General features: G+C 44.1%; 1 protein-coding gene and 1 long non-coding RNA gene across 2 annotated transcripts in view; one reads left to right on the top strand and one right to left on the bottom strand.

Annotated features, from left to right (window-relative positions):
- LOC117524373 (glutamate decarboxylase 1-like) overlaps positions 1–25,828 on the bottom strand; it is a 37,825-nt gene that overhangs the window by 10,131 nt on the left and 1,866 nt on the right. The window contains exons 3-11 of the mRNA XM_034186134.1: positions 24,845–25,000; positions 23,751–23,993; positions 23,495–23,585; positions 14,201–14,313; positions 13,943–14,058; positions 4,236–4,315; positions 4,086–4,140; positions 3,577–3,693; positions 3,397–3,461 (exon numbers count right to left, since the gene is read on the bottom strand). Coding sequence (XP_034042025.1) covers positions 3,397–3,461; positions 3,577–3,693; positions 4,086–4,140; positions 4,236–4,315; positions 13,943–14,058; positions 14,201–14,313; positions 23,495–23,585; positions 23,751–23,993; positions 24,845–25,000 — 1,036 coding nt within the window. The remainder of the gene's footprint in view (positions 1–3,396; positions 3,462–3,576; positions 3,694–4,085; positions 4,141–4,235; positions 4,316–13,942; positions 14,059–14,200; positions 14,314–23,494; positions 23,586–23,750; positions 23,994–24,844; positions 25,001–25,828) is intronic.
- LOC117524374 lies at positions 5,396–25,535 on the top strand. The gene is made up of 3 exons (XR_004564756.1): positions 5,396–5,578; positions 7,729–7,733; positions 25,523–25,535. It is a non-coding gene; the product is annotated as an uncharacterized LOC117524374 (long non-coding RNA).

Genomic DNA, 25,828 nt, shown 5'->3' on the forward strand with positions numbered 1-25,828 from the left:
CATAACATCCTGCAGCACCCGGACTCGGCAGAGAAGTATGTAAGGATTCTGTTTGTGGACTTCAGCTCGGAGTTCAACACCATCATTCCCAACATTCTGCACAAAAAACTCTCCAACCTCTCTGTGCCAGCTCCCACCTGTCAGTGGATCTTCAACTTCCTGACAGACAGGACACAGCAGGTGAGGCTGGGGAGCATCACATCCAGCACACGGACAATCAGTACTGCCGCCTCTCAGCCGTGTGTGCTTTCCCCACTGCTCTTCTTCCTCTACACCAGGGGTGGGCAATCATGTGCCATGAAGGGCCAAAGCACTGCAGGTTTTCCTTGCTACCAGTCACCTCAGCAGGTGATTTCATTAATGATCAGGTGTTTCAGCAGGTAATTTCAAGACGACCAGGTGTTTATGTTCAAGGTAGAAGCTCATCAGCAACCCACCTGTTGAGGTGATTGGTTGCAAGGAAAACCTGCAGTGTCTTGGCCCTCATTGCCCACCCCTGCTCTACACAAACAATTGCACCTCATGGAACCACTTTGTTAAACTCCTGAAGATTGCGAACGACACCACCATTATTGGACAGACAAGAGGTGGAACAGTTTGTCCTCTGGTGTGGTCAGAACAACATGGAGCTGAACCGGCTCAAGGCTGTAGAGATAATAGTAGACTTCAGGAGGAACCCACCATCACTCCGCCCCACTCTCCATCCTCAACAACACTGTGCCTACTGTGGACCCTTTCTGGTTCCTGGGATCCACCATCTCCCAAGATCTGAAGTGGACACATAGCTCCATCAGGAAAAAGGCACAGCAGAGGATGTACTTCCTCAAACAGCTCAGGAACTGCTCATTATCTTCTACACATCCATCATCCAGTCTGTCCTGTGCATCTCCATCTGTGTTTGGTTTCTCTCTGCCTCCAAACATGACAGACACAGACGTCAATGAACTGTCAGGTCTGCAGAAAAAAAATCATCAGAGCCATCCTGCCCTCCACCCAGGACTTATGCCGTCCAGACCCAGGAAACGAGCGAGTAACATCTCTGCAGACCCCTCATACCCTGGACACACACTGTTTAAACTCCTCCCCTCTGGTTGACGTTACAGAGCTCTGTACATCAAAACAACCAGACACAGGAACAGTTTCTTTCCACAGGCCATCACACTGATGAATAACTTAACCTGCCTAAAAACTCACTAAGCCATCTACCTCATGTACAGTTTAATTTCAATCTGTTGTCTGTCTCACACATCCTTTTCTTTTTTTATTTTCTCTTATTGCACATTTTATTTTACTTGCACCCACAAGGTGAAGAAGGAGTCCTACTTGTCTTTGTTGGTAGGTGGGACCCCGGAGGCAGCTGACAGGTACCGGCAGGCCAAGCGTGCCGCAGCCCGTGCGCTTGCAGAGGCAAAAACTCGGGTCTGGGAGGAGTTCGGGGAGGCCATGGAGGAGGACTATCGGTCGGCCTCGAAGAAATTCTGCCAAACCGTCCGATGCCTCAGGAGGTGGAAGCAGCTCTCCACCAGCACTGTCTACGGTGCGGGTGGGAAGCTGTTGACCCTGACTGGGGATGTTGTCAGGTGGTGGAAGGAATACTTCGAGGATCTCCTCAATCCCATCATCACGTCTTCTGAAGAGGAAGCAGAGATTGGGGACTCAGAGGCAGACTCATCCATTACCCAGGCCGAAGTCACCAAGGTGGATAGAAAGCTCCTCGGTGGCAAGGCTCCTGGGGTGGATGAAATCCATCCTGAGTACCTTAAGTCTCTGGATGTTGTGGGACTGTCTTGGCTGACACGCCTCTGCAACATCGCATGGCGGTCGGGGACAGTGCCTCTGGATTGGCAGACCGGGGTGGTGGTCCCTCTGTTTAAGAAGGGGGACCGGAGGGTGTGTTCCAAGTACAGGGGGATCACACTCCTCAGCCTCCCCGGTAAGGTCTATTCCAGAGTACTGGAGAGGAGAATTCAACCGATAGTTGAACCTCGGTTTCAGGAGGAGCAGTGTGGTTTTCGTCCTGGTCGCGGCACACTGGACCAGCTCTACACGCTTCATCGAGTGCTCAAGGGTTCATGGGAGTTCGCACAACCAGTCCACATGTGCTTTGTGGATCTGGAGAAGGCGTTCGACCGTGTCCCTCTGGGCACCCTGTGAGGGGTGCTCCGGGAGTATGGGGTCCGGGGTCCTTTGCTAAGGGCTATCCGGTCCCTGTACGACAGCAGCAGGAGCTTGGTTCGCATTGCCTGTAGTAAGTCAAACCTGTTTCCAGTGCACGTTGGCCTCCGCCAGGGCTGCCCTTTGTCACCAGTTCTGTTCATTATCTTTATGGACAGAATTTCTAGGCGCAGCCAGGGTATAGAGGGGGTCTGGTTTGGGAACCACAGAATCTCGTCTCTGCTGTTTGCGGATGATGTGGTTCTGTTGGCTTCATCAAATCAGGACCTTCAGCGTGCACTGGGGTGGTTTGCAGCCGAGTGTGAAGCGTCCGGGATGAAAATCAGCACCTCCAAATCCGAGGCCATGGTTCTCGACCGGAAAAAGGTGCTTTGCCCTCTTCAGGTCGGTGGAGTGGAGTGGAGCGCAGCTCAAATCAAAGTCAAATTCCTTGTATTCTGTGGATACTTGGCGAATAAAATCTATTCTGATTCTGATTCTGTAAAAGCAAAAAATAAAAAATATATATAAATTATTAAATGACCCACTACTTAGATTTCAGTAACCACTGAGGCAAGAGAGCAAAATTCTGGCTTTAAATTATTCAAAGACCCCTAGTTTCTGTATGGTGCAATTAAACGGTTTGAATCACTGGGAATTCCTATTTTGACCTTTCATCCTGTCCCATTGTAGTAGTATTCACTGAAGGTTACATTTCTCAGACACCCCAAGTTTCAGTTTAATCCAATTGAAATTTTTTCATGAAAATGATTAAAAATTCATGTTTTCACCTTTGCATGAGATAAAATGGATCCAACTGAACCTTTTTCCAATGAATGATCCAATGACATTACCTGTTGTTATATTTGAGCATGAAGTCAGCAAGTTTTTCAATTGAGCTGATACACATAACTCTTTTTTTATTTTGGTGACGCAGTGCTGAAGGGCAGTCTTACATCTTGGGAATCATTTCACACTAAAATCAAGACTATTAAACCAGTCCAATAATCTTCTTGGGGTGGTTTGTGCTAACTACTTAAAATATTCTAAACATTCTGCCTCTTAAGGTTTCTAATGTGAATATATGTGTTTGGAGAATAAGATATAATGTAAATGGCACCTGTTAGAGCACAGCTGGTCACACCCTGTTCCTCAACTGGAAATGAACAAAACTGCCACTGCATTCTGGACCAGATTAGAAAAAGGCATCTCTGTTACATTCATGTGTTTAACATCTTTTACCTCTCTATTCCATCCAGCTTGTATCTATGTTTCCTGGACATCAGTAGACCACCTCCCCATGCACCCTGCACATAACACAGCAGAATGTTTGCAATCAGGACGCAACGTCGATGACAACAAAGAATCGGTGAGCAGAGCTGATCCAGTTTTCCACATCCAAGCTGATCAGTATTCACTTACGTCCACATGAAGCCACATGTTGTACTTTTCACAGATGTCTGCAATCTCGTTGATGGGATCAAAGGCTCCGTAGACCGTGGAACCCGCAGTGGCATTTACAAACATCGGGATGAAACCCTGCGAGATGAAAAAGCATCAAAAAAAGACAATTCCGGGCTGAATTCAGCTTGTGATATTCTGCCTTTTAGTGTGACACCAAAAAGACAAAATCATTTTTCAGATAATGCACTGTTTTCAGCTGGTGTTGGGACAAAATTGCTTGCTTATTTGTTTTCAGTCTGCGCATCACTTTTTTTGCAAATTGCTTCCAGTGGATGTGATTCAGACCAGAGCTCCATCACGTTAGCAAACAGAAGTATTAACCTTACTGAAATAACCTTGCTGATGCTTTTCTTCATGACAGATGAACGTCACAGCTCATATGAGCAACTCAGTCACTGATAGAAGTAAATTAAAAGGTTGTCTATTTTTCTGCAAGGGAAGCTATATAAGTTAGTGCTGATAGTCACCTTTTGCTTTGCTGCTATGACTTTGGCTTCCAAATCAGCAGGAATGACTCGTCCTCTGGACACAGAGACAACATGTAGTAAATCATGTGGAGATCCAGTGTTAATGTACATTACCAGATCATCTGCATATAGTGTAAGCACAAAACAAACCTTTCATCTGTGTTCAAAAGGATTAGATTCTCTGTCCCAAAGCCCAGAGCTGCACAGGTTTTCTTGATGGAATAGTGGCTCTGCAGAAAGAAATTATAACTATCAATAACCATTACGTTTCATAGAGATGAGGATTTTGAGTGGGCATAGTTTTGCCAAAACCAAACAATCCCAGATCCTCATTTATCAAACTGTGAGCAGAAAAGATTCTATCAGGATGTATCAGCTGTTGATAAATCTCACATGTTCTAAAGCACATGCTCATGCACATTTTTGTTTTTTTGCATTCAGAAATGCCCTGAAATAACTATGTATGGGAATAAAACATCTGCTTGTTCCTTATGTTCCTCAACGGAATAACAAAACAAGAGAGGGAAGAAAAGAATCTTTTGTGAAATGGAGATTGAGGTGCTTCTGTGTAGTCACAGCAGTGAAATGACAAAAATACATGCAGCGAGTGGCAACAGTAGGTGGTGACAGTGTGTCTCTCTGAGCTTTTAAACCTAACCATTCAGTTTCATTTACTATAGCAGGGGTGGCCAAGTTCGGTCCTCGAGAGCCACATTCCTGACACTCTTAGTTGTCTCCCTGCTCCAACACACCTGAATCCAATGAAAGACTCATTAATGAGCCTTTCATTGGATTCAGGTGTGTTGGAGCAGGGAGACAACTAAGAGTGTCAGGAATGTGGCTCTCGAGGATCGAACTTGGCCACCCCTGTATTATAGTGTAACATGTTGCTTCCTAATTTAGACATCAAAATCACTTTATAATTTTTAACAGCTATCAGAAAATTAATGAACAGAACAAGTAGACAAATATTTAGCGTGGTGGTTTTCCCAGAATCATTGGAGTCATGTGAACATCACTGTGCTGCTGTCATTATTAAAATAAAATCTCTCCTTGTGAAATTTGAGCAGTGAAAATAACATGAGCCCATCTTTAATATAAAATTACAGGAGGAAAACTGTTTTGCTGGTGACAAAAACTGCTAGTTGTTCTTACATGTTTCTTTTGTAGGTTTTGACAACAATGAGTTGACAAGTCTGTTTGTAACTAGACAAAATTATTAATTGTGTACTTAATAATTTGAGGAAGTAACATATATATATATATATATATATATATATATATACATATATATATATATATATGCAACAATGCTTTCTGTTTGCAGTTTCCCCTGTTCTACCACTAGATGCTGTGCGTATGCATGGTCAGAGCTGTGTGTATACACATATTTCTATGTATAAGGTGGTAAATTCCACACTTTGCATAGAAATGTTTGAATGCACGGTTTAAGCACATATTGTGTGTGTTGTCTGTTGATTAATGAGGCCCCTGTCATGGTTGGCCTTTGCTCTGCCTCTCTCTCCTTCCCTTTTCTACCCTGTGTGTAGCTCTGAGTTTTTCCCCCAGATGGTGCACTCAGAGTCTCACCTGCTGCGCATCACCGCTCATCACGGCGACTCACCTGCTGTGCATGAGCGGCAAACTTAAGGTCACCATGGCCTGCTCTGAAATCTGAAAATATTCTGCATCCCACCCAAAACCTTTAACGACAAATCTGACTGATACATGAGGAAAAAGTGACCCTTTTCCATGTGTATATATTATGTTAAACTAGGGCAGATTTAATTACTTTTGATTACATTTCAAAAATAATCATAAATATTTGTGTGTAATTTTAAACATTAATTCAAGATATTTTCATTTATTTATTTTAATGACCTCACACAGCTGACCTGTAAAGTACCACCACATGGGGTCTGTGGCCCACACTTTGTGAATCACAGGCTGAGACACATTATTGCATGTTGGTGGCACATCTTCCCTGGTCTATCTCAAGCAGAGAATCTATGATCAAATGTGTGCATTACTTTTTGATTTATTCACAAGAATAAAATAAAATAATTGTGATTAAGTCTTGGATCAGATGTTCACAAAAAAGTGTCTTCTACTGCTTATAGCAAATTATATTTCTGCAACTTTTGATATACAACCCCTGGCAATAATTATGGAATCACTGGCCTCGGAGCATGTTCATTCAGTTGTTTAATTTTGTAGAAAAAAGCAGATCACAGACATGACAAAACTAAAGTCATTTCAAATGGCAACTTTCTGGCTTTAAGAAACTTTATAAGAAATCAGGAAAAAAAATTGTGGCAATCAGTAACGGTGACTTTTTTAGACCAAGCAGAGGGAAAAAATATGGAATCACTCAATTCTGAGGAAAAAAATTATGGAATCATGAAAAACAAAAGAACGCTCCAACACATCACTAGTATTTTGTTGCACCACCTCTGGCTTTTACAACAGCTTGCAGTCTCTGAGGCATGGACTTAATGAGTGACAAACAGTACTCTTCTTCAATCTGGCTCCAACCTTCTCTGATTGCTGTTGCCAGATCAGCTTTGCAGGTTGGAGCCTTGTCATGGACCATTTTCTTCAACTTCCACCAAAAATTTTCAATTGGATTAAGATCCGGACTATTTGCAGGCCATGGCATTGACCCTATGTGTCTTTTTACAAGGAATGTTTTCACAGTTTTTGCTCTATGGCAAGATGCATTATCATCTTGAAAAATGATTTCATCATCCCCAAACATCCTTTCAATTGATGGGATAAGAAAAGTGTCCAAAATATCAACGTAAACTTGTGCATTTATTGATGATGTAATGACAGCCATCTCCCCAGTGCCTTTACCTGACATGTAGCCCCATATCATTAATGACTGTGGAAATTTACATGTTCTCTTCAGGCATTCATCTTTATAAATCTCATTGGAACGACACCAAACAAAAGTTCCAGCATCATCACCTTGCCCAATGCAGATTCAAGATTCATCACTGAATATGACTTTCATCCAGTCATCCACAGTCCACGATTGCTTTTCCTTAGCCCATTGTAACCTTGTTTTTTTCTGTTTAGGTGTTAATGATGGCTTTCGTTTAGCTTTTCTGTATGTAAATCCTATTTCCTTTAGGCAGTTCCTTTTAGTTCGTTCACAGATGTTGACTCCAGTTTCCTCCCATTCGTTCCTCATTTGTTTTATTGTGCATTTTCTGTTGGGAAGGTGTCGTAGCACGGACCCACAACAGGGGGCGCAAATGAACAGACAATGAGTAAGCCAAAAGGTAATTTAATGTTGTGACAACACACAACGTAACACACAGAATTTGTAAAGTCAATTAACACCAGGTGACGTGTGGGCAGGCTCGAAGATAGAAGACCCCGACGAGAGAGAGGCCGCGTCCCACACGGCCTCCACCACCAACGGTCTGAAGAACACCGGAGCCGCCAAGTCCCGAGTCCCCAGGTGACCTCTGTCTTCGGCTGTCGACCCTGGTACTGCTGGCAAAAAGCAGAGACAAGATGAATGAGTGTAAGTCCTTACACTCAGTGGTCCACAGTCTGTACACAGTCAGGAGGAGAACCTCCACCTCCAAATCACACACTCGTGCAGCTCTTGTCTAACCACTTATCTGTTCAGAGAGTGTGGCGCAGTCGTCGTCGTCACGCCACACGCCGAAGTCCCGGATAAGGCAACGTCCACAAGAATAAGGCTGCAAGAGAGATCTGGTTTAGTACACACAAAGTGTCAGATAGCAGAGAAAATACCTCTCGGTAGTCGATTTCTCGGCGGGGAGGTGGAGTTGCAGTCCGGCTTAAGTACTGGTGTAGATGAGTGACAGCTGGTGTGATGAGTGACAGCTGTCACTTCCTCTGGGTCTGGTGCCCTCTCGTGCTTGGAGCCCGCACTCCAAGCAGGGCGCCCTCTGGTGGTGGTGGGCCAGCAGTACCTCCTCTTCAGCGGCCCACACAACAGGACCCCCCCCTCAACGGGCGCCTCCTGGCGCCCGACCGGGCTTGTTCGGGTGTCGTCTGTAGAAATCGGCCAGGAGGGCCGGGTCCAGGATGAAGCTCCTCTTCACCCAGGAGCGTTCTTCAGGTCCATACCCCTCCCAGTCCACCAGATATTGGAACCCCCGGCCCTTACGACGGACGTCCAGGAGCCTGCGGACCGTCCAAGCAGGCTCCCCGTCGATGAGCCGGGCAGGAGGCAGTGTGGGTCCAGGTGTACAGAGGGGCGAGGTGTGGTGCGGTTTGATACGGGACACGTGGAAGACAGGGTGGATCCGCAGCGAAGCCGGGAGACGGAGCTTCACTGCGGCCGGGTTGATGATCTTGAGGATAGGGAATGGTCCGATGTATCTGTCCTTTAACTTGGGTGAGTCCACACAGAGGGGGATGTCCCTTGTTGACAGCCACACCTCCTGCCCGGGCTGGTACGTGGGGGCCGGGGACCGTCGGCGGTCCGCATGGGACTTGGCCCTCGTCCGGGCCTTTAACAGGGCAGAGCGGGCGGTCCACCACACCCGGCGACATCTCCTGAGGTGGGCCTGGACCGAGGGCACACCGACCTCTCCCTCCACCAGCGGGAACAATGGGGGCTGGTACCCCAAACACACCTCAAAAGGGGAGAGGCCGGTAGCAGACGAAACTTGGCTGTTGTGGGCATACTCGATCCAGGCCAGATGGTGACTCCAGGCCACCGGATGTGCAGAGGTGACACACCGAAGGACCTGCTCCAACTCCTGGTTGGCCCGCTCTGCCTGGCCGTTGGTCTGGGGGTGGTACCCGGACGAGAGACTCACGGTGGCCCCCAGCTCCTTGCAGAAACTCCTCCACACCTGTGAAGAGAACTGGGGACCACGATCTGAGACGATGTCCGATGGTATCCCATGCAGCCGCAAGACGTGATGGACCAGGAGGTCTGCTGTCTCCTGGGCCGTCGGGAGCTTCGGGAGGGCCACGAAGTGGGCCGCCTTGGAGAACCGGTCCACTATCGTGAGGATTACGGTGTTGCCCTGGGACGGCGGGAGGCCCGTGATGAAATCCAGGCCGATGTGAGACCAGGGGCGATGAGGCACTGGCAGGGGTTGGAGGAGGCCCGTCGTCCTCTGATGGTCTGCCTTGCCCCTGGCGCAGATGGTACAGGCCTGGATGTAGTCCCGGACGTCGGTTTCCAGGGACGCCCACCAGAAGCGCTGCTGGACTACTGCCACGTTCCTACGCACTCCGGGATGACAGGAGAGCTTGGACCCGTGACAGAAGTCCAATACGGCAGCTCTTGCCTCTGGTGGGACGTACAGTCTGTCCTTGGGGCCAGTCCCCGGGTCCGGGCTCCTGGTCAGGGCCTCCCGGACGGCCTTCTCCACGTCCCAGGTAAGGGTGGCCACGACAGTGGACTCGGGGATGATGGTCTCGGTGGGGTTCGACAGCCCCGCTTTGGCTTCTTCTTCGTGCACCCGGGACAATGCATCTGATTTTTGGTTCTTGATCCCAGGGCGATATGTGATCCGGAAGTCAAAGCGCCCGAAGAACAGAGACCAGCGGGCTTGCCTGGGGTTCAGCCGCTTGGCGGTCTGGATGTACTCCAGGTTCCGATGGTCAGTGAAAACCGTGAAGGGCAACGACACCCCCTCCAGCAGGTGTCTCCACTCTTCAAGAGCCTCCTTCACCGCAAGAAGTTCCCGATTGCCAACGTCATACTTCCGTTCAGCTGGGGTCAACCTGCGGGAATAAAAGGCACAAGGATGGAGAACTTTATCAGCCTCTACGCTCTGGGACAGCACGGCTCCTATCCCTGAGTCAGAGGCGTCCACTTCTACTACGTACTGGCGATCAGGATCAGGCTGCACCAGAACTGGTGCAGTCGAGAACCGGCGTTTCAACTCCTGGAGCGCGGCTTCGCACCGATCCGACCAGGTGAAGGGGACCTTGGTGGAGGTCAGGGCAGTCAGGGGGCTAACTACCTGACTGTAACCTTTAATGAACCTCCTGTAAAAATTTGCAAAGCCGAGGAACTGCTGTAGTTTCCTGCGGCTTGTTGGTTGGGGCCAATCTCTCACCGCCGCAACCTTAGCCGGATCAGGGGCGACGGAGTTGGAGGAGATGATGAACCTCAGGAAGGACAAAGAAGTGCGGTGGAACTCGCACTTCTCGCCCTTCACAAACAGCCGGTTCTCCAACAACCGCTGTAGGACCTGACGTACATGCTGGACATGGGTCTCAGGGTCCGGGGAAAAGATGAGTATATCGTCCAGATATACGAAGACGAACCGATGCAGGAAGTCCTGCAAGACGTCATTTACCAAAGCTTGGAACGTCGCAGGGGCGTTAGTGAGGCCGAACAGCATGACCAGGTACTCAAAATGACCTAACGGGGTGTTGAATGCCGTCTTCCATTCGTCTCCCTTCCGGATCCGAACCAGGTGGTACGCGTTTCTAAGATCCAATTTCGTAAAGATTTGGGCTCCATGCAGGGGCGTGAACACTGAATCCAACAGAGGTAACGGGTATCGGTTGCGAACCGTGATCTCGTTCAGCCCTCTGTAATCAATGCATGGACGGAGTCCGCCGTCCTTCTTGCCCACAAAAAAGAAACCAGCACCCATCGGGGAGGTGGAGTTCCGGATCAGCCCGGCAGTTAAGGAGTCCCGGATGTAGGTCTCCATTGATTCGCGTTCCGGACGTGAGAGGTTGTACAACCTACTGGACGGGTACTCAACGCCCGGGACTAAATCGATGGCACAATCATACGGTCAGTGCGGAGGAAGAGTGAGCGCCAGATCTTTGCTGAAAACGTCAGCAAGACCATGGTACTCCTTAGGCACCGCCGATAGATTGAGGGGGACTTTGACCTCCTCATTAGCTGTAGTGCCGGGGGGAACCGAGGATCCTAAACACTCCCGGTGGCAGGTTTCGCTCCACTGCGTCACAACCCCGGACGGCCAATCGACCCGGGGATTGTGCTTCACCATCCATGGAAAACCCAGAATCACTCGGGAGGTAGACGGTGTTACATGGAACACTATCTCCTCCCTGTGATTCCCAGACACAACCAAGGTCACTGGTTGTGTCTGATGTGTGATTAATGGAAGCAGGGTGCCATCTAGTGCTCGCACCTGCACTGGTGCCGGCAGAGCCACCAGAGGGAGCCCTACTTCCTTTGCCCATCTGCTGTCCAGCAGATTCCCTTCTGACCCCGTGTCTATCAGTGCTGGGGCGTGAAGGGTTAACTCCTCACAAAGGATTGTTACTGGGATTCGTGCCGATCTGCGGGATCTTTCCGCGTGTGTGTTATGGCCCACCCTTAGCCCAGTTTCTAAGGACGGGCGTTGTAGTTTGACCGTTCAGGGCTGTCCCTCTGCATATGCTCACAAGAGCCGCAGACAAAACACTCCCCGCGGGCCAGTCTCCTTTGTCTGACATTTGATCTTACTTTGGCCCTGCTCGTGTCCATAGCCTCCTCAGCAGGGGGAGCTGTAGCCACACGGGGCTCTCTGGCAGTGAAGCGTGGGGACGACGTCACCTTGTTGGAACCGGAAGGGGGAGGGACGGCTCGTGCCCGGTCACGCCCCCCGGCCTGCTCCCGACGATGCTCATTCAAACGGTTGTCTAAGCGTATAACCAAATCGACAAGCCCGTCAAAATCCCGCGGTTCCTCCTTAGCCAGTAGGTGCTCCTTAAGGACCGGGGACAGCCCACTTATAAAGGCGGCGCGGAGCGCAACGTTATTCCAGCCGGACCTCGCTGCCGCGATGCGGAAGTCGACTGCATACTCGGCTGCGCTACGGCGCCCCTGTCTCATCGACAGCAGCACGTTTGAAGCGGTCTCGCCTCTGTTGGGATGATCAAACACTTGTTTGAACTCCCGTACAAACCCAGTATAAGACGTTAGGAGCCGTGAGTTCTGCTCCCAAAGCGCCGTAGCCCATGCGCGTGCCTCTCCTCGAAGCAGATTAATAACATAAGCTACCCGGCTAGCGTCTGATGCGTACATGACAGGGCGCTGTGAAAAGACGAGCGAACACTGCATGAGGAAGTCCGCGCACGTCTCGACACAGCCCCCGTACGGTTCCGGAGGGCTTATGTATGCTTCAGGGGACGGTGGGGGGGTTCGTTGAACGACCAGTGGTACGTCTGATACAGGCCCAGGACCAGCCAGAGGAGGAGCTGCAGCAGCGCCCTGATCGTGCGCTTCCACCCTGGCGGCGAGAGCCTCCACTCTCCGATTAAGGAGGACATTCTGCTCGGTCACTAAATCCAACCGAGCCGTGAAGGCGGTTAAGATCTGCTGCAGCTCACTCAACACGCCTCCCGCTGACGCCTGCGCTCCCGGCTCTTCCATTGGCCGTTCACGCTCGAGGTGACGCCCCTCGGAATCCATGACGATTGGCCGAGAAATCCTGTTGGGAAGGTGTCGTAGCACGGACCCACAACAGGGGGCGCAAATGAACGGACAATGAGTAAGCCAAAAGGTAACAATTTAATGTTGTGACAACACACAACGTAACACACAGAATTTGTAAAGTCAGTTAACACCAGGTGACGTGTGGGCAGGCTCGAAGATAGAAGACCCCGACGAGAGAGAGGCCGCGTCCCACACGGCCTCCACCACCAACGGTCTGAAGAACACCGGAGCCGCCAAGTCCCGAGTCCCCAGGTGACCTCTGTCTTCGGCTGTCGACCCTGGTACTGCTGGCAAAAAGCAGAGACAAGATGAATGAGTGTAAGTCCTTACACTCAGTGGTCCACAGTCTGTACACAGTCAGGAGGAGAACCTCCACCTCCGAATCACACACTCGTGCAGCTCTTGTCTAACCACTTATCTGTTCAGAGAGTGTGGCGCAGTCGTCGTCATCACGCCACACGCCGAAGTCCCGGATAAGCAACGTCCACAAGAATAAGGCTGCAAGAGAGATCTGGTTTAGTACACACAAAGTGTCAGATAGCAGAGAAAATACCTCTCGGTAGTCGATTTCTCGGCGGGGAGGTGGAGTTGCAGTCCGGCTTAAGTACTGGTGTAGATGAGTGACAGCTGGTGTGATGAGTGACAGCTGTCACTTCCTCTGGGTCTGGCGCCCTCTCGTGCTTGGAGCCCGCACTCCAAGCAGGGCGCCCTCTGGTGGTGGTGGGCCAGCAGTACCTCCTCTTCAGCGGCCCACACAACATTTTCGATTTTTGAGACATATTGCTTTAAGTTTTCTGTCTTGACGCTTTGATGTCTTCCTTGGTCTACCAGTATGTTTGCCTTTAACAACCTTCCCATGTTGTTTGTATTTGGTCCAGAGTTTAGACACAGCTGACTGTGAACAACCAACATCTTTTGCAACATTGCATGATGATTTACCCTCTTTTAAGAGTTTGATAATCCTCTCCTTTGTTTCAATTGACATCTCTCGTGTTGGAGTCATGATTCATGTCAGTCCACTTGGTGCAACAGCTCTCCAAGGTGTGATCACTCCTTTTTAGATGCAGACTAACGAGCAGATCTGATTTGATGCAGGTGTTAGTTTTGGGGATGAAAATTTATAGGGTGATTCCATAATTTATTCCTCAGAATTGAATGAGTCCATATTTTTTTCCCTCTGCTTGGTCTAAAAAAGTAACCGTTACTGACTGCCACAATTTTTTTTCTTGATTTCTTATAGTGTTTCTTAAAGCCAGAAAGTTGCCATTTGAAATGACTTTAGTTTTGTGTCATGTCTGTGATCTGCTTTTTTTCTACAAAATTAAACAACTGAATGAACATCCTCCGAGGCTGGTGATTCCATAATTATTGCCAGGGGTTGTACTTGAGTAAACCTACAGGCTGCTTGTGCAGGTAATGATAAGGAGTGGTGCAGTGATTGACTAACGTGCTCTGAAGTGAAGAGAACCAGTCTGGGTGCAGCTGCCATGCCTTTGGTCTTGATTTCTGGGAAGAACTTGTATCTGGCAATCATCACACTGTACATATTGGATATCGCTCCTCCTGCAAAAATGAGACATATATGCTGTCAGGATTGGCACATTTAGAGACAATGCTTCTGCTTGTCAATGATAAAACAGGAAAGAATAAATATTTGTTTTTCACATAAGGGCTGGATTCAGTCATTTGCTCAGAGGGCTGTTACCTGGAGAAAAAATCCCATCACCCTCTCCGTTTGGCCAGCCAATCATCTCTCTCATCTTCATAAGTGTCAGCTGCTCCATGAGTACAAAAACGGGGGCAATCTCATAGGTAAACCTGGAAAATGCATATGAAAAAGCTAATAAATAAATAAATAATTGCTATTTGGTTAATCTCATACAGTCCCATCTTTGGTCTCATATTAGAGTTACATGTTTTATTGTACTGTCCGGGTGTCACCATAGTTGGTATATGTATTACACATAATGACCACAAGAAGCCTATTGATTTTGAGGTCAAAGGTCAAGGTCACTGGAGTGTACTTTGTAAAAATCTTGTGAGCACAAAATTTTCTTTCCTAAATACCTGATTATCACCAAACTTGGCATGTGTGTAAAGCCAGTTTTCCATTGTAATTTTTTTTTTTTTTTTACACCTGATTGTGTATGTAAATATGAGCATTTCTTTTTTAATTGTCCAACTGTCACCAAAGGTGGTATGTGTGTTAGGTATATTGCCTCCAACAAGTCTACTGACTTTGTGGTCAGAAGGTCAAGGTCACTGGAGCATAGTTTGTAAGAATCGGGTGAGTGCAAAAACTTCTTTCCAGAATGCCTAACCCTCACCAAACTTGGTATGTGTGTAAATACAGTTTCCCTTTGTAATTTTTTTTTTTTTTACACCTGATTGTGTACATTCTGGGTGCAACAATTAATTGGATACCCAATCAGGGCATTTAAGTGGGTGTAATCTGTGGTAAATGTAGTGTTGTAGAACGTGGTGAGCAACTGGGAAAGTTTTAATCATGTAAAAAATAAATGTGACATTGGGATGAATCACAACTCAACAAAAGTAAACAATCTGGCAGTTGGGTGTAACTGTTGAAAAGTAAAAGTGGATAATCTGGTGTAATAGTATATAGGAATTGAGACACTCCCGAATGGTGAATTAGGGTAAAAAAAGTGAAGTATTCCCTATTTTTTCTGAGTATGTTGAGGTTTTTATTAAATAGTTTGCGGAGTCCTGTGATTTATAATCTGGTGCAATTTATATACAGAAAAATTGCACCTTCATTCTTAATAATAATTATCATTAGTATTTATATAAGGCTTTTCCAGGAATCAATACATTAAACAAAATAAACTGCAATAGTAAAAGAATTCAATTTAATTCAATTCAATTTATATAGCGCCAACTCATGACAAAGTCGCCGAAAGGCACTTCACACAATTCATAACAACACAAAGTAATTTAAAATCAAAATTAAAATCAAGAAAAGCACAATAAAAGATAAAACACAGTAGAATAAAAAGAAATTACAAAGCAAACATAAAAACAAAGTCTAAAAAAGTGGGTCTTCAGTCTTGATTTAAAAGTCTCCACCGTGTCAGACTGCCTAATAACTGCAGGTAAGAGTCGGACCACGGTAGGAGAAGGCTCTATACCCCACAGACTTCTTGTTCACCCTCGGAACACACAGAAGCCCTGCGCCCTGTGAATGCAAGGGCTGCGCAGGTATGTAGGGCTTAACCAAGTCCGCCAGGTAGGAAGGTGCCAGTCCGTGAACAATTTTATAAACCAACAATAAGACTTTAAAATCCGATCTGTCAGAAAGCGGTAGCCAATGAACGGATGCCAGAATGGGAGTAATGTGGTCAAACCTTCTACTTTGTGTCAAAAGTCTGGCAGCAGCATTCTGTACCAACTGAAGTCCCCGAATGCTAGGCTGAGGCAAGCCAGAAAATAAAGCATTACAATAATCTAGTCTGGAAGAAATAAACACATGTATCAAAGTCTCAGCTTCAGCCATAGACAGGATGGGACGAATCCTCGCCACATTTCGCAGATGGAAGAAGGCAGTCCTCATAATGTCTCTAATGTGGGGGCCAAAAGACAACGTAGGATCAAAAAGTACTCCAAGATTCCTCACTTTGTCCATATGATGCACAACACATGAACCCAAATTAAACGCCAGCTGGTCAAATTGATGCTGATGTCTGGCTGGACCAAGAATAATCATTTCAGTCTTATCAGAATTCAAGTGTAGGAAATTACTAGACAACCAACTTCTCACAGATATAAGAAAATCTTCTAAGGCTTTTATATGGGCAAGATTACCAGCAGTTACCGGCATGTACAATTGAGTATCATCAGCATAACAATGAAAGGCAATCCCGTAATGCTGCAGAATATGCCCAAGGGGCGCTATATAAAGTGAGAAAAGCAAGGGGCCTAACAAAGACCCCTGTAAAACCCCAAATTTCATTTCACCAAGGCCAGAAGTAGTGTTATTATATACAACACAATAAGAACGACTGGACAAGTATGATGTCAGCCAAGCAAGAACACTTTCAGTAATCCCAAAGTAATTTTCCAGCCTATCAAGTAAATCACGATGATCCACAGTATCAAACACAGCACTAAGATCCAAAAGCACTAAAACTATCGTGGTGTCTGAATCCATTGCACACAGAATAAATGGAAATTAATAAAAATCCCAAATTAAAGAGCTGAAATACAGAAAAAAGGTGCAACTTAAACTCTGGTGTGACTTATAGTCTGGTACGACTTATATATATGCTTTTTATTCTTCAAGAGGCACTTTTTGACTGGTGCAAATTATATTTCACTGTAACTTGTAGGCAACCAGGTCATAAATAGTACCCAGTAGAGTGCACTTGGAACGTGCACTATTGCACCCGATTACTGGCAAATAATGTGGATTAAAATATTCAAGTCAGCCTTTGTTGGCTCCTCCTCTGCAACAAGTATGCCAAGCACACCATGTCACGCTATTCCATGGCCATTTTTGGCATAGACATTAGCTGATTGGACAGAGTGTGAAGAAGTAGCATTTTGGTGCATACACGCCAACAATCGTGTACTTGGAATCGTGCATGCCTGTGTGCATTCTGCAATGATCTGTTACACTCGGATAGCACAGGATTTTTGCACTTTTTTGAGACAATAAGGCCCAGTTTCCTCATTTTGACATCGGGAAGTCAATCAGGGCAATCAGGGCACTTTTTTGAGACAATAAGGCCCAGTTTCCTCATTTTTGACATCGGGAAGTCAATCAGGGCAGAAATGTACAATGGGACCCCAAGAATCCTATTGATTTTTGGTCCAAAAAGTCATTTCTGCAGAAAAGCATCAATTGTCAATAGTAAGTTTATCAAAATTTGCTAAGGGTGTAGTGGGTTAAGGCAGAATATGTGCTTGTTTTGTCTGCTGTTGCATTCAAATAAACTCTGCAGGAGAGACGGACTTGATAAATACAGAAGCCACTCAATCTATTAGTACATTCTAATTATTGGAGATTTGACAGTAAGAAAGAATGTGTCATAATGCACATAGACATATTTCAGTGAAACATCGTTTTCTTGGTGTTCTTCTTCTGCAGTGAAATGACAGAAAATGCCACATTGTTCTTCCACAGGCTCATTAAATTTACCATCAGTGGCATAATTTCAAATTGGTGAGGGAAAATGAACAACAAATGTGACGTAGCCCAGTAAACATTTTCAAAATATGAACTCCATAATGGTTTTAGTGAGCTGTATTGTATATTGTTTTTTTTTAGTCTAGGCATCTAGTGTATGTTGCAGAGGTCCAAAAGAGGCCATGCCACTAAATTAAGAAATGACTCACAACTACAAAATAAAACAAACAAACAAACAAACAAATAAAATAAAAAACAACAACAACAAAAAAACCCTCCTCACCTGCATGATTTCTACAAGTAGTTGAATCAAAATATGTCTTGTAAATTGAGAAAATGCTCATAAGCACAGCGAGCACAAATATAACCTACAATTTGCAATATAACAATTTAACTTGATAATGTGTATGCAGTGTGAGATAATGTGTTATTTATCTATTTCTGTATTTGGAAACAGTTTTGTATTTGCTCATGTTGTGTTAATTTGAGAATTTGGAGTGTTGTCCATTGTATTAGCCACCGTAGTATCTTCTGCTAACTAGAATCTGTCTATTTATACAAAGAAAAAAACAGTAATTCAGTGGAATATTACAGCATTTGTGCATTATGCATCACAGAATCATATGCATGTGCAGTATAATGAATGGAAAAATACAAACAGGTCAGATGGCACTTCCCAGATGTTACACATTAATTCAACACCTTTGATCGCACAGTCAGTGGTGTTGTCTGATTATGCAAGACTGAGATGTGTCTGTCAGTCTATTAGTGTCAATCAATATCTGCCAGGGGTAATTAGGAATGATGGAGTAATTAATAAAGGTAATTTACAAGTATGTAAGCAGCCTCCAGCCTCTGGTTCAAATCATCCAAACTGATGCTGTATTAAATTTAAGGGAGCCTGGGGATGGCAGACTGTTGGCTGAGAGTGGAAGAAGGAAAAAGATAAGATCTTGTTTCAATCATTGTTACTCTAGGCTTATAGCTGTCAATTATATATTTTTTTAAAACACAGTGCCACATTTTGTCTACCATCCACATCACATTTAAAGTCCCTTACAACATCTCACATATCACACTTAAAGGGGTCTTATTAAGCACATCTTTCACAATCTAATATAAGCAGATTTTCCTGCATATCTCTTATCTGAAATGAGATACTGACTTTGTAATACCACATTAATGAGTGAACGAATACACAGAAAAAAGCAACAAGGGGTCAAGTAGGTGTGGGCTAAACTCCTGGATATCTGAGAGAGACCATCAACAGGAGCAGAGTCTATTATTTGTGTTAGTGTCTCTAGATGATTAAATTTTGGAACATATTGGCCAAAAGTCAAGGTCAAACAAAACATAGCCCAAAAAAACACATTTAACATAATATCTCTGCTGCCAGTTTGGCTACAGATTTGATCAAAAGCTCATATTGATCATTAAAATATTTGTGATCTATAAGTGACTTGAAGATGAAATCACAAAGAATTAAAATGAAGTCATATATAGTTAAAAAAAAAACACCTCGACGATGTGTGGTCCCTAGGAGCTCACTGCGTGTATTGCTGACAGTAAGTATTTGTGATATAAACTCATATCTCCGTATGCAGCGCACACAGGGTATAGTATATCAGCCCTCAGATGCCTTTCATTATTGTGTATTTAGTTGTGCCACATTGCAAATTGGGCAGCGCAGTCTTGTTTGAGGGTGGGCTAAAAAGGGGTAAAATATGATGCATACGACGTCATTTCTCTACTTCCGGGGACAAAAAATTGGCATTTTCTTTGAGTTTTTGGGCAAATTACACACAAACAAAATGAAAATGCAAAAGAAAACGTGGCGATGCGGTGGAAAGTGGACATGTGTTGCGGTTTGTTTATGACCCAAAATCCAACGTGTCGAGGTGGTTGTGTAGGCAAAAGAATGTAGCTACTCTGATTAGCTGTGTAGGCTAACACTTACAGATACAGTGTCTCCTATTTGCCTCGCCTTCCGTTCTCCACTGGGAACCGAAAAAAAAACTGCACCTTTCGCAACTGCGTTGGTGATTGCAGCCGAAAACAAAACAGTACACCATTTTCCTGCGTGACATTATGCTGTGTATATATTGCGCAACAGGACACAATGCAACTGTCCCCATAAGTGGTCAAATCCCGCGATATTACTCAGGGTTCAAACGAGACTGCACTGCCCTATAATGACTCAAATATGGTTGTTTAGAAGCATTTTTTATTGCATGTTCTGCATTGTGTTTTGTCTTGATGGTATGATCAAAGCAGATGGTCACCCCACTGACTTTGTTCTGCTTTAGGCTTTTTCCTGTAACCAAAAAATGCTGTCTACAGTGTGCTTGCTCATGGGCCACATTGTTAATAGGTGACTTGTGTTATAATTTGGTACTACATAAATAAACTGATTTGAATTCACCAGATATTCAAGTATGTATAAAAATGCCACATAGACACCGAGGCGATCATAAAAAAATGTAGCCATTGTTTTAAATGGAAAGCTCACCTGCAACACCCCCCACCCTCATGGGAGAAAGTCACTTATCTCTTTTCCACAGACTGTGTCAGCATATCATACAGAGCATAGAAAGGCTAAATGGGTGTGTCTGAAAGTGAGGATCTCTGATATGGATTCCTGTGACATATGTCATGGAAGTGTAAAATTAGCAGTTTCAGGCCTAAATTTTGTATACAGCAGAGGAGTTACTTCAAGGAGCAGCTCCATGTACATACTACACTAAAATGAACTTACTCCAGGATATTCCTCCAACCAACAAAAACACACAGTCCATGTCCATGACTGTTATGCAACACTATACAGACCTTAACCCTAACTTTTCTGTAGCTATTAACCATGAACCTTTAAGCTCTTCATGAACGGTAGATTGGATTTGTCATGGACATGCAAAAGGTGATTTGTGTATTAGGATAAAAACAAACAAACAAACAAACAAACAAAAAAAAACCCAATAAATTCAGTTCCTACAAAAAAATCAACCACACATGGTCTCATCCAGACTCTATTTCCGTGGCAATTACAGTACAGGGCCACTGAGTCAATAGTGGAGAGTGTAGCCTTCAGTAGGAGGTGTCATGTATGTACATATGATGACCGTCATATGGTTTGTCTATGAGTCATGTCCGGGTGAGGTTTTCGATTTTGTCAAGTGTGTATTTACTTAACTGTAAAAGTTAGGCATAAACCAATTGTGCATAATATTTCACATTATATAGCCCCTTTAAGCATAAGATATGTTGTCATGTAAATCACGTTATTCATGTTTGGAAATTTCATGTTGTATTTACCTCTCAAATGTACAGATTAAAAAGATGATCTGGTCAGATTTATGGCTGTTGGTCATATTATAGCTCCTGTAGTACATTATCAAATGCTCAGTAATAATCCTTAAGGGTAATGTTTATAATCTATGTCAGCCTCATTCTTATACATCAGTACATATCATGAAATATATTTCTTGTGTGACACACAAAATAGTTTTATAAGCAAAAGTGCAGGCAGAAAATTTTGACTTACTATTCCAACACCCAAGAGACCTGCAGCAATGTCTGTGCTGACTGATCCATTGCACTTCTGTCATAGTGAAATATTGTGAGTGATTGGTCCTATTTCAGCTCAGCTTTTTATATTTTCTTGCTCATAAAACTTGACCACACTTTATTGCAAATGGCTCATGGACATTTTAACAGACAGATGTCAGGTAGTAAGAATCAGCAATAATTCCTCCTCACACAGACATTGAGCTCAGGTATCCCACAGGGACATGTGCTAAGACCCTTGTAGACTCTCTGTACTCAAGATTGCAAATAATGCAAGTAATGCTAATATTAAATTTGCACAACTCATAGACACAAACAACCGAACAGCTGAAAGGACTGTTGGCTGGCTGCTGGAAGGCCTCCAAGGACAACACATCAGGCAGGATCCTGATTTCAACAGCCAGGACACCACCTGCCATCACCAAGCAGAGCATCCACACCATCAACACCAAGGTACAGCAGCCATATTTCTCATACTTTTGTTTTTAGCAAAGTCTACAGTGATCTTTTGTTTGTTTGTTTTTCAAAATATCTATTATTATATAATTTCAAAATTCCATCAAGCTACTTTATCTTGGTTAGAGTTTTAAAGCATGTTACTACAGTCAGTACACTTCCAGTGTCTTTGTGCATACTAGTTTATGGCTTTACCAGAAAACCTCTAACCTCTAAGTACACCCTCTCAACAGCAAGGCACAAGCACTTGGTGCACATTTTAAAGGGAAAGACAGATGAAACTCATTTGTTGGTTTTATGTTGTGACTACAACACACCCATGACTAATTAGTTGTCTTTTTCCAACTCTTTCACTGCCAATGCCCTATTATGTGATAAGATTTTACACCACATAAATAGTAACGTGTGGGTGGGCTTTCAACATAGGACCAAAACTCTGAAATTACCTGAGTACTGTATAGTCTTACAATCTTAAACTTTATATATGTCCTATTTTGTCACAGATTATTATTAGTAAACTGTTACATTTTTGTTTTGTTTGTTTGTTTTTTGACATTGATAAAATGGTAACAACATTACTTGTTAAGCTCAGCAGGAACCAGTTTCTGCACCCCCCAGTTCGGATTTTCTGAAGTAGACCTTGGTCACAATAATCAATACCTCGGCGGTGGATAATTTCAAATATTTTACTGGCCTTTAGGTTCAAATCAGTTCAGCATATTCTGCATGGATAATATAAGAAATGCACATTACAACTGATTTCATTAAAAGTAAAGTATTCAAGGTGTTGGAGTCTTGTTTATATATATATGTATATATATATATATATATATATATATATATATATATATATATATATATATATATATATATATATATATATATATATATATATATATATATATATATATATATATATATATATATATATATATATATATATATATAACTGAGACAGTGTACAAAATGAAGGTCAGTAAAATGTGAGGTGCAAAACTACAGCCTGCCCACTCACTGTACATATCACATTTGCATCTGGATTTGCATCTGCAGTCATTTCTGCTTAACGGTCAGAGCTACTGGGGAAAGAGTGACAGCTCAGGCCATCTTTGACTACTCTCTGATGCCGCCGCTGATCATCAGCTCTGCAGAGAATTGATTGCAGTGCTATTGTGTTGATTTGTATGACATTGTATTCTTGTACCTAATAAACTGGTTACTCCACTTTAAGTCTTCCTCTTGACAAAGAGAAGCCATTGGTGAGTCCCAGTGGTATGTTCATATTGTGCACATAATGGTCTCAGAGCAGATGTTCCTTTTTTCTCCCTCACATTGGTATATCACTGGAATCAGCATGACATGAAAGAAAGACAGCATGTAAACTCTGAATGGGAATCAATATGCAATTTAGTCTGCCTGCAGGGCTGTATTATGTGACCACAGCCAGTGTGCAGGAAAACACTGGGAATAATGTGTGTGTGAATGTGGGTGTGCATTTTGGGGGGTGGTGGGGGTGAGATCAGCTCTTTTGTGCTTTCTTTTTTTCTTGATTGACAGTCTATGAGTGCATGCACGCTGCGTATTCTTCAGCTAAAAGACCTGCAAAGATAGTAATTACTGCATGTCACTCCAAGTGACACCATGAATAAAGCATCTTCTCTCCGTGCACTACTTAGAAACAATAAGGAACAACCATTGTATTTTAAGAGTTCCAGTGATATTATCCAAATCATTTATGAATTGGATCAAATTGTATTCTTTTCATCAATGAGCTGCATGATGCTGCACAGGTGAAAGAATGAGCTGCAGCAGCAGATCTAACGGTGTCACATCACTCACATGTTTGTATTGGCGGTGGAGGTAAGCCACTCTCCCGCCAAGCCAACGATGTCTAATCCAGTAGACAGCTGGTTAAAGAACCTGGGGTGACCTGCAGTTGATGAAGACACAAGGGAACGTATTTCACCTCAAACTATAAATCACTGGAGACTGAGAGAGAAGAGGCTTATCTGTAATCATTACACTGGCATGTACGTTAATAGGAGTTATTGACTGTAGAAAGGCTGCACGGCGTCTTTGGTCTCCTTGTTCTCACCTGTCCTCACTCCATATTTCAAGGTGTCCCTGCAGTCCACCAGAATCTGCTCCAGTGACTCGGGCTGCTCGGAAAGCTCCAGGTTGAAGCCTTCCATCCCCTCCAGCAGCTGGTGGGGATGATGGAAGTCCAGGACCTTGGTGGATCTGTCAAAAGTCTTCCGGATGTAGTTGGTGAGAATGTCAACGACCTCCAGCAAGAACTGCATGGTTGGTTCTTCTCCATTCTTGGCAGGCAGCAGATCTGTAGAAAGGTAATCACATGTTAAATCAATACATACCGCTGTATGTTGGTAATTTTGCAATCAAACAAAACTCAAAACTGGTTCTGCATTTGCATTTGGAAATTGTTCAGTATTATTAACTATGTGGCAGTTTCTTAGAAAGCTCACTTTCACTGTTTTTGTTTAGTTTAGTTTTGTAAATTCAAGTGATAGGCCTCATCTGAGTCTCCACAAATAACAATTTGTTTGAGGCAAAGTCATTCCAACAGTGACCAAGAATCTTCTGAAGAGACTAACTACCAAAGATTTCCAGTCATCACCTTAGATCACTGGTCTCGCTATTGTAAGACAAGAAGCATCAGGACTCTCAAGACATGGACCATGTTTCTCCTGCAAAAGCATGCCCAAACCCATCACCAGACACCTCTCATCAGTGGCCTCATCGCTCCATATGTTCTTCCCAGGTGTCTTTCATTTTCAAAGGCCAATATAAACAGCCACTACTTTAAAAAAAAACCCAAAAACAAACAAACAAAAAAACTACAGTAACTAGAGCGAAACACTTCAATGCTTCTAAACAACTAAAAATGTGGAGTCAGAATTCTATTTGTCAGCAGGTTATCTTTATGATGTCATAAGGCAAGTTCAAAAGATAAACCTATCAATTATATATATATATAAAAAATTACTTTATGGATATCAAAATTTTGGATTTAGCTGACAGTCTTGATAATAACCAAAGCAACACTTCTTAATACAGCAACAAACTGATTCACATGTAGCCTATATACTCTGTATATCATTGTTTATCACATTTCAAAACTATTTTCAAGCAAAAACACTGACAGCTTTCTGTCTTTCTGTCGCCTACCTCTGGCGTACAGGTTGGAGAAGTCAGTCTCTGTGCGCCTGCAGAGCGCATCTCTGCGCATGTTGTCACAGGACAGCAGGTTTTTGGCTGTGCGCTCCTTGATGGAGCTCACAATCCTGCTCCTCTCCTCCAGAGTGTTGTTCTTCTGCAGAAACCCTGAAGAAATATCACAGCAAGGAGAAGTGTCCGGCAGGTGATTCCACATGCCGACAGCGGCAGCTTGAATAAGCGCACAAAATTTAACTCTGCGTGACTTGTCTTTGATTTTTCTTTTCTTTTCTTTTTTTTTTTTTAATTATTATTATTTAAAATAAATAAGTACGTGTAGAGTAAAGCCTCATGCGCTGGGCATGGTGTTTCTGGGGTGGAGCTGCTAGTCTGTGGAAGGCTGAGCCCGTGACATCAGCACCAAACTCCAGCCCAGAAAAACAAATCTCTGTCATGTAGCGGCTGTAAATTCTTATTAAGTGTTCACCTCAGTGGGCAGGGAACAGCATTACAGCCCAAAGGCACATTTAACAGTGGGAGTGGTGCTAAATGTGAATTTATCTGCAAATCCTGCAGGGCGCAAAAAAAAAAAAAAAAAAAAAAAAAAAAGGGGGTGGGGGGGGGGGGGGTGGGTGCAAGCAATTATCCCATGCAATATTTTGTATAATTGAAAATAAATAAATAAATAAGTAAAAATTTGTTGTCCTTTTGTCTTATGATTAAATAGCGTTAATGAAACCAGCAGAACATGTCGGTCAATAATAGCGCTGCGCATCGGTGCGTGTCATTACATTATGGCGCACGTCCTTGGATAATAAATAACAAAAGAGTAAGCATGACAATATCGCATTTAATTCACAAACCTGTAGATTTCGTGTCCGTTTTTCCACATGCAGGTTAAATTCAAAGTAATTTCTTCCATTTACTAATGATACAATGTCATCCTTATGAGAGTTGTGCAGGCCGCGTGCCTCCACGTTTCATGATCTAAATGGC

The sequence above is a fragment of the Thalassophryne amazonica genome, chromosome 14 (assembly GCF_902500255.1).
Source record: "Thalassophryne amazonica chromosome 14, fThaAma1.1, whole genome shotgun sequence".
Lineage (NCBI taxonomy): Eukaryota > Metazoa > Chordata > Actinopteri > Batrachoidiformes > Batrachoididae > Thalassophryne > Thalassophryne amazonica.